At 42.1% G+C, this 16,052-nt stretch overlaps 1 protein-coding gene across 1 annotated transcript in view; it reads right to left on the bottom strand.

Annotated features, from left to right (window-relative positions):
* The window catches only part of SLC6A11 (solute carrier family 6 member 11), a 325,430-nt gene that overhangs the window by 181,425 nt on the left and 127,953 nt on the right, over positions 1 to 16,052 (bottom strand). Inside the window, exons 3-4 of the mRNA XM_073574234.1 lie at positions 12,594 to 12,728; positions 10,867 to 11,007 (exon numbers count right to left, since the gene is read on the bottom strand). Coding sequence (XP_073430335.1) covers positions 10,867 to 11,007; positions 12,594 to 12,728 — 276 coding nt within the window. The remainder of the gene's footprint in view (positions 1 to 10,866; positions 11,008 to 12,593; positions 12,729 to 16,052) is intronic.

Below are 16,052 nucleotides of genomic sequence, written 5' to 3'. Positions count from 1 at the left end.
AGTAGCATTACGGCGATAGAAAGCATCCAGATTTTTTCATTATTTTAGGAGCGGAAAAAAAAAATTAGAAGTTTGAAAAAATAAATTTAAGGGGTTGTGTGTCCATTTTCTGAGATTCCGAATCTTTTCATTTTTCAGTCTATGGAGCTGTGAGAGTGCTTATCTTTTGCGGGGCAAGACAACATTTTTATCAATACCATTCTGAGATAGATACGATGGCTTCTTACAGCATTTTTCGTGATATTGCATGGACCAAAAAATGTAACTTTGCCCTTCTTGACTTTTTTCATTTAGGGTGTTTACCAACTGGGTTAATTATTTTTATATTCTGATAGACTGGATTTTTCTGAATGAGGCCATACCACTAGAGATGAGCGACTTTGCCTTTTTCAAAAGTTGAGTCGAGCAAAAACGGCCGACTATCTGGAAAAGTTGAAGGTCCGACTGAAACACGAAACCCAATGCAAGTGAATGGGGAAGCAAAGCCGGCAGGGAGTAGAGGACAGTAAACACACCTACATGCCGGACCGCTTTCTTAAAGTGCGCGAAAACTTTCTCTCTCTCTCCCCGGACGCTGCACATGTCATCTCGTTGCCCACAGCGTATGTCCTTGCTCAGTGGCTGAAAAAAGTCACGTGCAAGCATTCTGTGAAATCCGACTTTGGTGCTCGTTTTGCCGATCGCATGGCCGACTTCACGCTGTGGTCGGGTTTCAGTCGGCGAAACCCGACTTTGCCATAAGTCGGCGACTTATGAATCTGGCCGGCCTGTTTTGCTCAACTCTACATACCACATATCTGTATTTTTTAAAGTTATGTTATTTTTATTTTCAATGGGGAAAAGGGTAGGTAAATCAAACTTTTATCTTTTTTTATATTTTTAAAACATTTTTTGTTGACTTCTCTCTGTACTTGTTTTTCTCCTTAGGAACCGATCACTTGTCCTATATACAGCAATGCCACAGTATTGCTGCATGTAGTGAAAATCATGGTCTCCTTTGAAGCCTGGCCACAGGCAGGGCTTCAAGCGAGCTCCATAATGACAAGCATGAGGTCTTCAATAGACCCCCGGCTGTCATAGTAACCTATTGGCAACCTGCAATCACGTCATGGGCGCGCCGATGGTCACATAGAATAGCACGCCCCCTGCCGACACCTTGGTAAAGTCAGAGTTTTGACAGTGTGATTTAAACGGTTACCAGTGGCATTTCGCGCCATATAGGATTTTTAGAAGCAGGCCCTGGTTGTAACACACAGCCATTACCTGCCAAATATGGGGTGAGCCTGCACCATGCCCCCACTTCTATGTTGCACCGTACATGTACAGCAGATGTTGTGAAGGGCTTACAGGGGTTGTCTAAAGTTTGAAAGTCGTTCTTAATCTATAGAGGATAAATTACCAATCACTGGGTCTCCAACCAGCATCCCCCAGCATTTTAAAAAACCAGGGCTGAATGGAGCAGAGGACGATCATGTGCACTGCAGTATCATTCATTCCAATGGGAGTATTTAATATCCAAGACCATTGCTTGGCAATCGCCGGTGCTCCCAATAAGAATACACATGATCAACCAACTGCTCCATTCAGTTGGGGGCTCATCAAGAATCCTGAGCCATTCAGTTGGGGGCTCATCAAGAATCCTGAGCAATCGGGAAGTTTTCCCCTGTCCCATGGATAAGGGATAACTTTCGATTTTCAAACAACTCTTGAAGAATTATTTATTACAATTAACAGTAACCTTTTTAGAAGTTTTGTACAAAAAAAGTACAAGCAAAAAAGATTTTCATAAATATGTGTTTCAAAATTGCATTGACATGTGTGGTTTAGGTACTGACAATATTCTTGTTCTTACTCATGTGTCATCATCTCTGTGGAAATTCAGCTTTGACCTGAAAATCTGAATAATTTAATACAGACTGATCGCTAGGGATGTGCTGATTGACAAGTACATCCACTGACCTTTGACTGCTTAGAAGACTATCACTACCAACCAGTTTGTCTCAAGTGACTCAGCTGTTAAGCAGGTCGGCATTCCGCTGACAGGAGAGGAAAAACTGTTTGGCAGCAGTCAAAGCATGACTTTATTTATTAACTATTAATCGAATTTGTATAGAATTTGAAAATTGAAAATAATTTATTACTTAATTTCTAAGAACATTAATAATTGTTTAAAACAATCAGACAAGACTTTTTTTTAGGCAATCTGGTTATGTGCCATTGGACAGCTCAAACATTCCTTCCAGCACTACTTCAGTGCTGCTTTAAAGGCATTGTCCAATACTTTAATATTGATGGACAATCCTTTAGGCTAGGTCAATTGTAAAAGATCCTTAAGAGTAGATTTGGTGCCTTCGCTGATCAGATGTTCCCAGTGCCGGGGGCAGCTTGATGTTATCAGTTGTGAAGCGGAAAAGCACACCTTTGTCAGTGGTCATAGTGTGGTACTGCACATCCACCCCTATTCATCCAAATACGGATGGATGTGCAGCACCCGTTCATTGCCACTATGCAGTTGACAGAGTTGTGCTGTGTAGCTCCGCAAATGATAACATTAGGCCACCCCCGGCACTGAGAACAGCTGATTGCTGTGGGTGCAGCTACAGATCTGGAATTGAGGATAGGTTATCAATATTAAAATACCGGACAACCCCATTAGCCAAAAAATAAATGGTTCACTTCAATCAGCCCCCATTATTACGCTATGAAGAAGCACAGCACAGCCCAGCTCAGGAGTATCTAAAGGGATGTCTGAGGTTGAAAATGTTTCTGATATTTTGAAGGGAAGGTATCTTCAAGGAATGGGAAGTTTTATGCTTCTTTCTCATTTTTACATGTTCGAGGGTAGTAAAAGGGTTAGGGTGTAGGACATGGTTACCTCTCAACTGGTCAATATGCAAGAGAAAATCAAAACATGTTAAAGTCGTCAACAATTCCCATTCCAGATAAACTAAAATTGGTCTATTATCCATTAAAGAGGATTTTTCATCAAATTTTTTGTGTTGAATTGAACACGCCGTGTAATAGTGGCTGCAGAGTGAAATACACATTTTTTTTATGTTTCGCCTCTCCGTTGCGGAAATATTAACAATCAAAGCATTTGGCACCTAATGAAAACTTTTCTTAAGTCCAAATGGGTGATATCAGATAGCAACTCATACAGGGAGAAAAAGTACATGTCACCAGTGAGATCACCCACCTGGACTTTTCTAAAGTTATCTCATTAGGTGCAAAATAGTTTGTTTGCTAATTTCTCAGCAATGGATAGGCAACACTAAAACCAATCAAAAAAGTTTTATTCCACTCTGCGGCCACTATTATATCTTGTGTCCAGGTCAACATGGAAAATTTGATGGAAGGTCCTCTTTAAATTCCCAAAATTATTCCCAGTACTCTTCTGACATATACAACTTTCATAGTGCTTTATCACATTTTTGAAGAGAAAGTCTCAATATACTTCAGAGTTCAATTAATTCATATTATAATGGAAATTTACAAATGAGCTTTTGTCCATCTCTGACCTTTCTCAATCAGTCGAGAGCTAGAGACCATGTGTACTGATTGGACCCAAGGATTTAGAGTAATAGATTTTGATGGGTCTCAGTGAAAATACTTTTTTTTATTTTTCAGAACTAAACAGAACAATATTTTCCTTGTATCATGAGTCATGACTCATGACTCATGACTCAAACTTATCTAATTCTTGTATTTTTTCTTTTTATTCTCTTGACCAGACTAAAACAATACTTTCAGTCCCTTCAAGAAGTCTCCCGAAAATATTAAAACTAAAAGCAATAAATGAATTCCTAAAGTAAAAAAATCACAATTACAAAAATGTCATAACATTATATAGACTTCTTTTTTTTTTAGTTTGAACTAAATGACTATTTATTTATTTATTCCAAACTTGATTTATCAAAACTTTTGATGTCTCAGCTCAAAGTCACTGGTAGCCATCAATTTTAAAAATGGCTTTAGTCACTGTTTTCATACTGAACAACGTGGCACATCTTTGCCAAAGATCGAATTAACTAGTCTGTTGCCGTTTGCAGAGTCGGGAAGAACATTTGTCTCTTGTGCATGCCGATAAAGTTTAGTGACAAAACAAAAATCATATTCTACTTGATAAGGTTTTGGCACAAAAAATGCAGCAAAACCTGATACTTGTGTTTTTTCAGCATTTTTTCACCACCCAATACTTTCAATGAGTGAAAAACGCTGAAAAAAAGCTAAAAGAAATGACATTCTCTAGTCTGCAAAAAACAAATACTGAGGACTTTGCTGGTACTCTAAAACACACCTGAAAATTTGCATAAAAAAGGATTAAAACAACTCAGCAAAAATGCCACATGTGAACTTACCCTAAAGGGCTTTTTACACATAGCGATATTGCTAGCGATATCGCTAAAGCGTCATCGATTTTGTGACGCAACAGCGATCTCGCTAGCGATCTCGCTACATGTGGCACTTACCTCCGACCGGCCTCCCTGCTGGATATCGCTGGTTGCGTGAGAATGGGATGAGCCATTTTCTCATCGCTGGCTTCCTGCTGGCGCCGACGAGTGACGCATGGACGCGGGCGGAAGACGTCACCCTCGCTGCGTGTGACAGGTAAGTGACGACTGCCGACCGCTGCATCGCTGGTGAGATCTGCCTGTTTGGCAGCTCACTAGCGACCATTTAGCGATGCACCAGCAATCCTGACCGGGTTGTATCGTTGTCGGGATCGTTGCTGCATCACTAAATTTAAAGGGGCCTTAAGGGTTTAAAATTCTTTGCCTACTTTAATTTAATTGGATTAATTATTGCTGACTTCCAGGGAAAGGGAAGTATGCACATGGTTGACTGTTATGATTGAGTCACCGTAGGAGGCAAAAACAGAAATGCTAGCTAAGTCCAGAGAACCAAAGAGGTTGGCAGCTATCGGATTGCAGACCCCTGAACCTATCAACACAACTAGCAGTAGCCGTGGGGGGTTCCTACGATGCCCTAGACCCCTCGATCACAGCCGGAGAATTAAATAGGCCTAAAGAAAGAAAGGGGAAATCTAAACTGCCCCAGAGCAGACCCCAAAGCAATAGGCAGCCCCCAACATATAATGACGGTGAAGCAAGATGAAAACACTAACACAGACAGAAAGATAGACTGAGCAAAGACGGGGCCCAAGCTAACTGGATAGGAAAGGACAGGAAGGCTGCTGTCTGCAATCCATGAAAAACCCTATGAAAATAAGAGCCAACAGACTGACAGTGAAAAAGGCCCTGAAGACGCTAGGCTTCAAAAAGCTATGTCAGTACTCAGGAATATTCTGAAGACAGAGCAACCGGCAAAAGGAGATTCAGCTCACCCCAGCAGGGAATGGCAGAATCCAGAAAAGCAAGGAAAACAAAAACAAAACACAAATGCTAACAGGAAAAGAAGAAAACTTAGCTTTAGAGGAGCAGGAATCAGACTGGTGTCCTAGAAGTCCACAGAGAAACCACCCGCAGGGCAGAAGGGCGTCGGCAGCCTTATATCCAGTCCGTGACTCCACTCAGCCAGTCATCCTCATTAGGCTCAGGTGCCTGATAATCAGGCTCATTACCTTCCTTTACCAGAATAGGGAGTTCACCAGACCTCAGTGACGAAGGGGAAAATGAACTCACAACAGTACCTCCCCCTTGAGGAGGGGTCACCGAACCCTCAACCACGCCACCAGGGCGATCAGAGTGAGCCCGATGAAAGGCATGCACCAATCTTTTGGCATGAATATCAGAGGCAGAGACCCAGGAATTATCCTCCTGACCATAACCCTTCCACTTAACCAAATACTGGAGTCTCCGCCTAACCAGACGGGAATCCAGTATTTTCTCTACCTCATATTCCATGTTACCTTCAACCAATACAGGGTCTGGAGGTGCCACCCCAGGAACAACTGGTTCAACAAACCTCTTCAACAAGGACTTATGGAACACATTATGGATTTTAAATGTGACAGGAAGAGCCAAACGAAAAGAGACCGGATTAATAATCTCCAAAATCTTGTAAGGTCCAATAAATCTAGGCTTAAACTTAGGAGAAGCCACCTTCATAGCAATATTTTTTGATGATAACCACACCATACACCAATCTTAAACTGGGGACCAAAGGTCCTATGTCGATTGGAAAACCGCTGGGCCTTTTCCTGGGAGAGAGATAACTTATCCACCACTTGGTCCCAGATCTGGTGCATTCTTTCCACCACAGTGTCAACACCTGGGCAGGCAGAAGGCTCCACCTGCCCTGAAGAAAATCGAGGAAGAAACCCAAAGTTACAAAAAAAAGGTGACATCAAAGTGGCAGAACTAGCTCAATAAAGCAAATTCGGCCAAGGGCAAAAATGAAACCCAATCATCCTGATCAGCGGAAATAAAACATCTCAAATACGACTCCAAGGTCTGGTTTGTTCTCTCTGTCTGCCCATTGGTCTGAGGGTGAAAAGCAGAGGAGAAGGACAACTGAATTCCCAGCTTGGAACAGAAGGTCCTCCAAAATCTAGACACAAACTGAACTCCTCTGTCAGATACAATGTTCTCAGGACTCCCGTGTAAGCGAACCACCTGTTGCAAAAACAGGGGCACCAACTCAGAGGAAGATGGCAACTTAGGGAGTGGTACAAGATGAACCATCTTAGAGAACCTATCACAAATCACCCAAATAACAGTCATTCTTTGAGAGACCGGCATATCAGAGATGAAATCCATTGAAATATGGGTCCATGGCCTCCTGGGGACCGGCAAAGGCATCAACAACCCACTAGAGTGAGAACAAGATTTAGACCGGGAGAAAGTCCCACAGGACTGCACAAAATTCCTGACATCATGAGACAAGGTGGGCCACCAAAAAGAGCGACTCACCAGATCTCTAGTACCAAAAATTCCAGGATGACCAGCCAATGCAGAGCAATGAACTTCAGACATCACTCTCTTCTTCCACTGGTCAGGAACATACAACTTTCCACTGGGACAATGCTCAGGTTTGTCCTCCTGGAACTCTTGCAGAGCAAGTCTCAAATCGGGTGAGATGGCAGAAAGAACTACCCCTTCGCCTAAGATGGTAGCAGGCTTGGTCACCACAGGAGAATCAGCAAAGAAACTCCTAGAGAGGGCGTCTGCCTTGACATTCTTAGTTCCAGGAAGAAAAGAGACCACAAAATCAAAACGTGTAAAAAACAAGGCCCACCTAGCCTGTCTAGTGTTCAAGCGTTTAGCCGACTCTAGGTAAATCAAATTCTTGTGGTCAGTGAGGACCACAACTTGATGTTTAGCTCCCTCCAACCAATGTCTCCACTCCTCAAATGCCCATTTCATGGCCAACAGTTCCCGATTCCCCACATCATAGTTACGTTCAGATGGAGAGAACTTTCGGGAAAAGAAAGCACAAGGATTCATTTTAGATGTTACAGGATCCTTTTGGGACAAAACAGCTCCTGCACCAATCTCAGAAGCATCCACCTCTACCTGGAACGGGAGTGAGACATCAGGTTGCCGCAAAACCGGGGCGGAGGTAAATCTTCGCTTCAGCTCCTGAAAGGAAGCAACAGCCTCCGGAGACCAATTCAACACATCAGCACCCTTCTTAGTCAGATCAGTCAATGGCTTGGCAATACTAGAAAATTTTGCTATAAATTTCCGATAAAAATTAACAAAACCCAAAAACTTCTGGAGGTCCTTCAAAGAAGTGAGCTGAACCCAATCATAAATGGCCTGTACCTTGGCCGGGTCCATTTCAATAGTTGACGGAGACAAAATAAATCCCAAAAATGAAATCCTCTGTACTCCAAAAAGGCATTTCGATCTTTTGACATACAGGGAATTCTCCCTCAAGATCCGGAACACAGTCCGAATATGTTCCACATGAGAATCCCAATCCTTGGAGAAGATCAAAATATCATCCAGATAGATAATCAAAAATTTATCGACAAAGTCTCGGAAAATATCGTTCATGAAGCACTGGAAGACAGAAGGGGCATTAGTGAGCCCAAAAGGCATCACCAGGTACTCAAAATGTCCCTCCTGAGTATTAAACGCTGTCTTCCATTCATCCCCCTGCTTAATGCGGATAAGATTATACGCCCCCCTGAGGTCAAGCTTGGTAAACCAGCAAGCACCTCTAACTCTAGAGAATAGATCCGAAATCAGGGGTAACGGATACTGATATTTAATAGTAATTTTATTGAAGGCACGATAATCAATACAAGGCCTTAAAGAACCATCCTTTTTGGCCACAAAAAAAAACCCGGCACCTAAGGGTGAAGAGGATGGTCTAATATGACCCTTCTCCAACGCCTCCTTAATATTGGACCGCTTAGCCTCGTGCTCGAGTACAGATAAAGTGAAGAGCCGACCCTTGGGAAATTTACACCCCGGGCTTAGTTCAATTGCACAGTCATAACTCCTATGAGGAGGCAAGGACGCAGACTCATTCTGACTAAATACATCATAAAAGTCCGCCAAATAGTCAGGAACATCATGCGACTGAGGAGAGGTGGAAAAAACCGGAGCCTCACTAAAGGCACACCGACAACCCCAACTCACCACAGACACAGATTTCCAATCCAAAACTGGATTATGAATTTGCAACCAGGGAAACCCCAGAACAACGGCATCATGCAGACCATGCAACACCAAAAATCTGCAATTTTCTTGACGGTCTGGGGCAACCCGCATGACCACCTGGGTCCAAAACTGAGGTTTATTTTTAGCCAAAGGAGTAGCATCAATCCCCCTAAAAGGGATAGGCGTCTGCAGAGGTGTCATCGGAAATCCACAACGTTTAGCAAAATCCAAGTCCATTAGGTTTAGCGCTGCTCCCGAATCCACAAAAGCCTTGGCGGAAAATGTGGGCAGGGAGCAGATCAGAGTAATTGCCAGAAGAAACTTAGGTTGAACACCACCCACAGAAAACGTGTGTGCAAAGCTTTTCTATCGTTTAGGACAAACAGAACTAATATGCGAGGCATCTCCACAGAAAAAACACAGCTTATTACGCCTTCTGAACTCCTGACGTTGCGCCTTAGACAAAACTCTATCACATTGCATAGGTTCAGACGTCTGTTCAACCGGTGGCCACACATCTCGTGCAATCCTGCGTTCATGTAAACGCCGATCAACCTGAATGGCTAATGACATAGAATCGTCCAGACCAGAGGGAACAGGAAATCCCACCATAGTATCTTTTACGGCTTCTGACAAACCCTTCCGAAAGAGAGCAGCCAAGGCATTATGATTCCAGGTAGTAAGGACCGCCCACTTTCTGAACTTTTGACAGTACAACTCTGCAGAATCTCGACCCTGGTTCAATGCCAAGAGGGTCTTTTCAGCCTGATCAATAGCATTAGGTTCGTCATACAACAACCCCAAAGCTTGAAAGAATGCGTTCACATTAGTCAGAATAGGATCATCTGGTTTCAAAGAAAACGCCCAATCCTGGGGATCGCCACGCAGCAAAGAGATTACAATTTTAACCTGCTGCGCGGAGCTCCCTGACGAGTTAGGCTTCAAGGCAAAAAATAATTTACAATTATTTTTGAAACTCAAAAATTTGGATCGATCCCCAAAAAATACATCAGGTGTAGGGATCTTTGGTTCAACAGCATGCGAACGAGCAAGGTAGGCGGAAATTCCCCGCACTTCCACAGCGAGCTGCTCCACACGATCAGACAATTGCTTTATCTCCATTTAGAGAAAAAGAAAATTCCCCCTACGGCCTCAGAGATATAGAGGAAAGAATATACACACACCCTTTTTTTTTTTTAAACACAATTCTTTCCTGCTATTGAGTACCCTAGGATCTGCGGTATGGCGGGTGATTCTGTTATGATTGAGTCACCGTAGGAGGCAAAAACAGAAATGCTATCTAAGTCCAGAAAACCAGAGAGGTTGGCAGCTATTGGATTGCAGACCCCTGAACCTATCAATACAACTAGCAGTAGCCGTGGGGGGTTCCTACGATGCCCTAGACCCCTCGATCACAGCCGGAGAATTAAATAGGCCTAAAGAAAGAAAGGGGAAATCTAAACTGCCCCAGAGCAGACCCCAAAGCAATAGGCAGCCCCCAACATATAATGACGGTGAAGCAAGATGAAAACACTAACACAGACAGAAAGATAGACTGAGCAAAGACGGGGCCCAAGCTAACTGGATAGGAAAGGACAGGAAGGCTGCTGTCTGCAATCCGTGAAAAACCCTATGAAAATAAGAGCCAACAGACTGACAGTGAAAAAGGCCCTGAAGACGCTAGGCTTCAAAAAGCTATGTCAGTACTCAGGAATGTTCTGAAGACAGAGCAACCGGCAAAAGGAGATTCAGTTCACCCCAGCAGGGAATGGCAGAATCCAGAAAAGCAAGGAAAACAAAAACAAAACACAAATGCTAACAGGAAAAGAAGAAAACTTAGCTTTAGAGGAGCAGGAATCAGACTGGTGTCCTAGAAGTCCACAGAGAAATCACCCGCAGGGCAGAAGGGCGTCGGCAGCCTTATATCCAGTCCGTGACTCCACTCAGCCAGTCATCCTCATTAGGCTTAGGTGCCTGATAATCAGGCTCATTACCTTCCTTTACCAGAATAGGGAGTTCAACAGACCTCAGTGACGAAGGGGAAAATGAACTCACAACAGTTGACCATTTATATGAATACCACCTTTTTTCTGCAGCGGACCCTAATATGGAAAAAGATCCAGCGCTACTAACCAAAATGTATAAATCTGTCATTTACTGGTTTACATTATGTGTTTCAAAGCTCAGAAAATCTGCTATACTAAAGTAGAATTTCATCATCATGATGTTGTCAACATCTTTTCACGCTTCCATGTTTTTTTTATTTTTGTATAATGTGAGATAAATGGCTTACCTGTGTTCCATTTATGTCCGCATGTGGCCCAGGGCAACTCAGCAGAAAAGCAATTAAATAAATAGAAAATTGCCCAAGCTAAAATAATGATGTAATAGACATTTAAATGGGCTTCAATCACCTGGGTTGCATAACCGATACCTACAAAAAAAGGGAAAGGAAACATTCAACTGAGTCAATAAATATACGGTAATCTATTTAGTGCAATGGTTTAAAGGAAATATGTCATAAAAAACAGTTTTTGCAAATATAGTGCTAGTCTGCAGATACATTTGAAACAACTTATGTAGTCTAACTGCAAGGAGAAAATGAAGTTATATTCTCCCTACAGTCACTCGCCTTCTGCTTACGTATACAGACTGTTCTCTTGATGAATGGTTGACATTAAGAAGTAGGAAGAATAATGATAAGACAGCATGGAACAATGTTCATGCCAAACTAAAGCAGTCTTCACTCCTAAGGCCATCATCCTAAGCCTAGCATCTCGGTTGCCTCAGGCTTTCACTAGGCCACCCTCTCACAATTTGTCATGCCATTTCTTGGAGCAATCTAGACTAGCTTCCAAAGAGTATCAATAAACCTTGGGCACCAATGATCCTGTTGTCAATTCACCCGTTATTCATCTTCAGACTACTTTGGTAGATAGTAACTCCTGCATAACTGTAAGACACCATAAAACCTACCACTTTCTAAGTGCTCTGACTCAGTCATTTAGCCATCACAGTTTGGTCCTTGTCAGAGTCACTCAGACCATTACATTTGTCCATTTTTCCCAACAAAACAACTTCAAGGACTACTTACTTGTTGTCTAAAATTATCAACTCCCCAAAGTTGCTGCCAAATGGTGTGATTGGGAATGCTTCAGAAACGCCTTCCTTCCATGGTGGGCCAATGGCTGAACAGTTGTAAAACAAAATTATCCAGCCATTGGTTCAATAAGGGTGGGTAAAATTTTAGCACTGCTAACCTCTTGTGGTAAAATCCCAACAGTTGCATTTCTAATTAATTAATCAATATTATAATTGAAGTATTTATTCGCAGGTTTTTGTCCACCGCCCAGGTCAAAAGTGTGTGACTGCTCGAGATAGAAAAAATCTCCTTTCCCAGTATTCCTGGCTCTTCTTTTGGTCAGCCGGGCTGCCTCAAAGTCGTGACAACAGCTTGATGTACACACGACTTTTTTTTCAGACTGGCTAATGAAAACAAGAACCAGGAATCCCAGGAGGTAAGAGTAGATTTAAAGGCCTCTCATCCAGCAGTTATAGATTACTAATGTGTCACATGGACCAGAATCCTGCAAATTGATTGTCCCATCTCTTGTTGTAATGTTATGGCTGAGCAATGTAAGTCCAATTTGAAACACTTCTGACATACACAGTCCAAATATATACCACAATGTCTGGGTCTCACCATGGGTCTCCCGACTCAAACTCAACAGTCTAATACATAAATATTTGGCTGTTGAGTTCTGAGACCCACAGCTACAGTAGTACAAATATTGGAATTAAAACTCAAACTGTCAATGTTGAAAATATGAAATGGGTCTTAGTTTGTACAGGTTGGTGATATACAATCGTCTAATTAACTTTATTGGCAGCAATCAGAATTCTTGAAAATTATTAGACAAAGAATGCATATAGTAATGTTGTATGCTGAAGTTCCTCCCAGGTAAAAATTGATAGTACCCACTACTCATCAGTAAAATTAAAAGAAAAGTCATACTATACCTTCGAACAATGGACAGACTTTTCTCCAGCATGTTATCCCTCCTTCACTAGTAAATTGCCCCAGTGCAGTTTCCAGGAAAAACACTGGTATACCACAAAATATAAAGAACACCACATATGGAATGAGGAAAGCTCCTAAAATACAAGTAAATATTAAGGGTGTAAATAAAAATAATTAATTATTGGAATTCATACATTTTGTGCATTTACTGTATGGGAGTATTTGGTGATTTTTTTGTTGAAATGTCAACACCATTAGTGACTGTGGAGACACAGCACTGTAACTTAGTTAACCAGATGACTATTTTTGCAAGCCAGAAAGAATGGACTGTTATCTATATGTTGACTTTTGAATTTAAGCATTTCTTTCTGGTTGGGCAAGAAAACAGACTTTTGCTTTTGTAAGCCTGTAATATTGTCTTGTAAGTTGATATTTGATATAACATATTGTGCTCTTATCCTTGATGACTAGTGATGTTTGCCGATATGCTAATTATGCATTGTGTAGGCCAGATAGTTTGGTGACTTCAAAAATAGATAGATAGAAAACCTATGCAAATAGATTAAATAATCAAGTAATACTACTTGATCTCATCTCCATTCTTACCCTTTATGTAAATACTGGATGAAGGACATTTGCTAAGTATAAAAATAGATTACATGCCTCTGTATAGAGACAGAGACACTGAGAGATGGACAGAGATTCAGCCAAGACATCCAAACATCCAAAAGACCAGAGACAGGATAGCAGCCAATACATCATGGCTCCATCACGAGGGACACAGATCTCTCATTCTACTGGAAGCAACCTAGGGGACCTCGGCCACGGTTGGAAGAATATAAATCTACTCCATTGACCATTACTGAACAAAGGATATGTTTGGAGAATGCCAGGATTGTGACACGCTGGTCGCCTGGCTACAAGGAGATGTTTGGAGAAGCCAGGTCACTCGGGTCAACACTCGGGTCAACTGACCTTGTACCTGAATGGACTGTCATCTTCCTATGCTTGTCATTACCTCCTCTCATGTGCGTGCCACAGGTGGGGTAATCAATCCTGGAAGATGAAGCCAGGTTGTGACCCTCCGGTCAACTGGTCCTGGTATCTGAATGGACTGTCATCTTCCTTCGCTTGTCGTTACCTCCTCTCTGTGTGCGTGCCACAGGTGGGGTAGTTGACCCTGGAAGTTCTGAAGTAACAACAGCCATTATCTCGGCGAGTCAGTGGAAGGGTGAGACTCTAATGTACACCATATTGGGGTATTTTGCTGGGACTGTTCTACGTGTTGTCTGCCTGTTTTATAGTTCAATAAAGTATTGTCACACTGTTTTATCCTCAGTCTGTGTTGTCTGAGTAGTTTTACCTACATTAAAGGGAGAGCGGGCGTTTGGTGGGAAGATTCCTGGTCCATGTGGTTCCGGCTAGCAGACCGAGGTGTCCACCGACCCCATGTGTCTCCACAGTGACACATTTGGAAAAGGTTGCATAAAGATGAATGCCTAATGGGATGTGCATGTATGAACTGATCTTCAGCTAGTGGTAGAGGGAAATTATTGAAACAGTTATTAATAACATAGAAGAGTGATTCAATTAATGTTCGTTAAATGCTTCCTACAGTATCCTATATATGATTCCTTATGTTTCATATTCACTATTATCCAATGAAAAATGAAATACTACAGCACCAATTGGGTACCTTAACCACAACCTGTCAGGTCCAATAACACTATTAGGGCTTAAATTCATCTGCGTTTAAAACAGACAAATGCAATCCAATAAAAAATAATTAAGTGTTCATCTGCAATTTTTTTTTTCAGTTCATATCAGTCTGAAAAAAAAAATTCCAGCATGCTGCCAGTGGCAGCGTATATAGGATGAGACGCAGCAATGCAATTCAATGGGTGTGAGAAAAAATTGCAAGGCACACAGACTATGAGGGAGCTGTATGATTTTTACAAATCCATCTCATAGGAAACTCTCAGTGTCTCCTGGATCCCATGCTGAGTTGTCACATTTTATGTGACCGTTTAGCAAAGCATCCAGATGTAGCTGAGTTGGGCTTATTGCAGGACAAATGGATTATTGGGGGACAGGCAAGGATTTCCTTGGTTTATTTTTCTTTAGATATTGATAAATTAATTTATGGGTAAAAGGTTTGGCTAGTTTTTATTTCAAATAAACCACTTTACTCTCTGTTTGTATTTATTACATTTGACTATGGAGGTGTTAATGGGGGGGTGATGACACAGCATTTAATTATGTTGACTATTGAAATTATGTGCTATTCTTTGGTTGGTCAAGAAACACAAACTATTGTTCGTAGGAGCCTGAATGTGACTCTGGAGTTGCTGTTTGCTGCAACTCATGTTTGCTATCTTTGAGGGACAGGGACATAGGGTGATTGTACAATAGATGTTTGCTAATATGTTGACTGACTGTTGTATAAGTCAAGCTAGTATGTTGGCATGCAAATCAGATAAGGATGAACAATGCAGATTGATTAAATACCGAAACAATGAGAGTTAAACACATCCCACCTTCCCCCTGAAGTGGGTATAAAAAGGAATTTTCTGTCCTTCTGCAAAGATCAGAGACTCATTACAAAACCACAGCAAGGCATACTCTACAGAACAGCAGGAAGGACAACATGGCTCCATCACAGTGGACACAGATTTAAAATAGATATGACAGGCTCAAACCCCAACTTAGGTGCTCTGGGGAAAAAAACAAAGCTAAAGTATAGGAGTAGCCCCGGCACACTAATAACATGTAAGTAGAGTCTTTGCAACGACAGTCTTTTTTGTTGTGATTTTATTTTTTGTGGAAAAAGGTGGTGTTACAATCCAACGTTTCAGCTCTACATCTCGAGCTTTCATCAGGGATATGACTTGGTCCTTGGTTTTGGGGTGTGTGTATAGGTGGTATAGGTTTGCCTTTGTAGTCCAGCTAGGGCGAGGTCATCACTGTCAGGGGTAGTCCTGCTGGTCTGGACTCATTTGAAGTCACAGACGTCACGGGAGAGAATGTAGGGTTGTTGTAATAGCACAGGTAAAGTACCTTCGGCTAGAAGGATAAATGAGAGGGAGACCTCAGGTGTGTATCGCTGGAGCGGTACCTATAGTGACCACGATGTGTAGGGTCAGCACGTGACTCCCGTCCTTATGTCCTAAGTCTGGTCAGGTGTAGAGGAGGCCGAGACTCCCGTGTCTCCATAGGGTGTCTTATAGACGTTTCTCCATTACTAACCCTTGGTCCTGATGTCAGCTGCAAATACAAAGCTGACATCAACCCCAATAATATTATCCCACTTGCCACCGCACCAGGGAAAGTGAGAAGAGCAGAGGCTAAGCACCAGTAATTGTGCATCTAATGTATGCACTATTTCTGGGGCAGCTGAGGGATGATGTTATTAGTCTGGGAGGGGTCAATATCCATGGCCCCTTCCTAGGCTAGTAATA

This window comes from Dendrobates tinctorius, unplaced genomic scaffold (genome assembly GCF_039654945.1).
Source record: "Dendrobates tinctorius isolate UK_male_01 unplaced genomic scaffold, ASM3965494v1 ptg000038l, whole genome shotgun sequence".
Lineage (NCBI taxonomy): Eukaryota > Metazoa > Chordata > Amphibia > Anura > Dendrobatidae > Dendrobates > Dendrobates tinctorius.
This window is presented reverse-complemented; position numbering and strand designations above follow the sequence as displayed.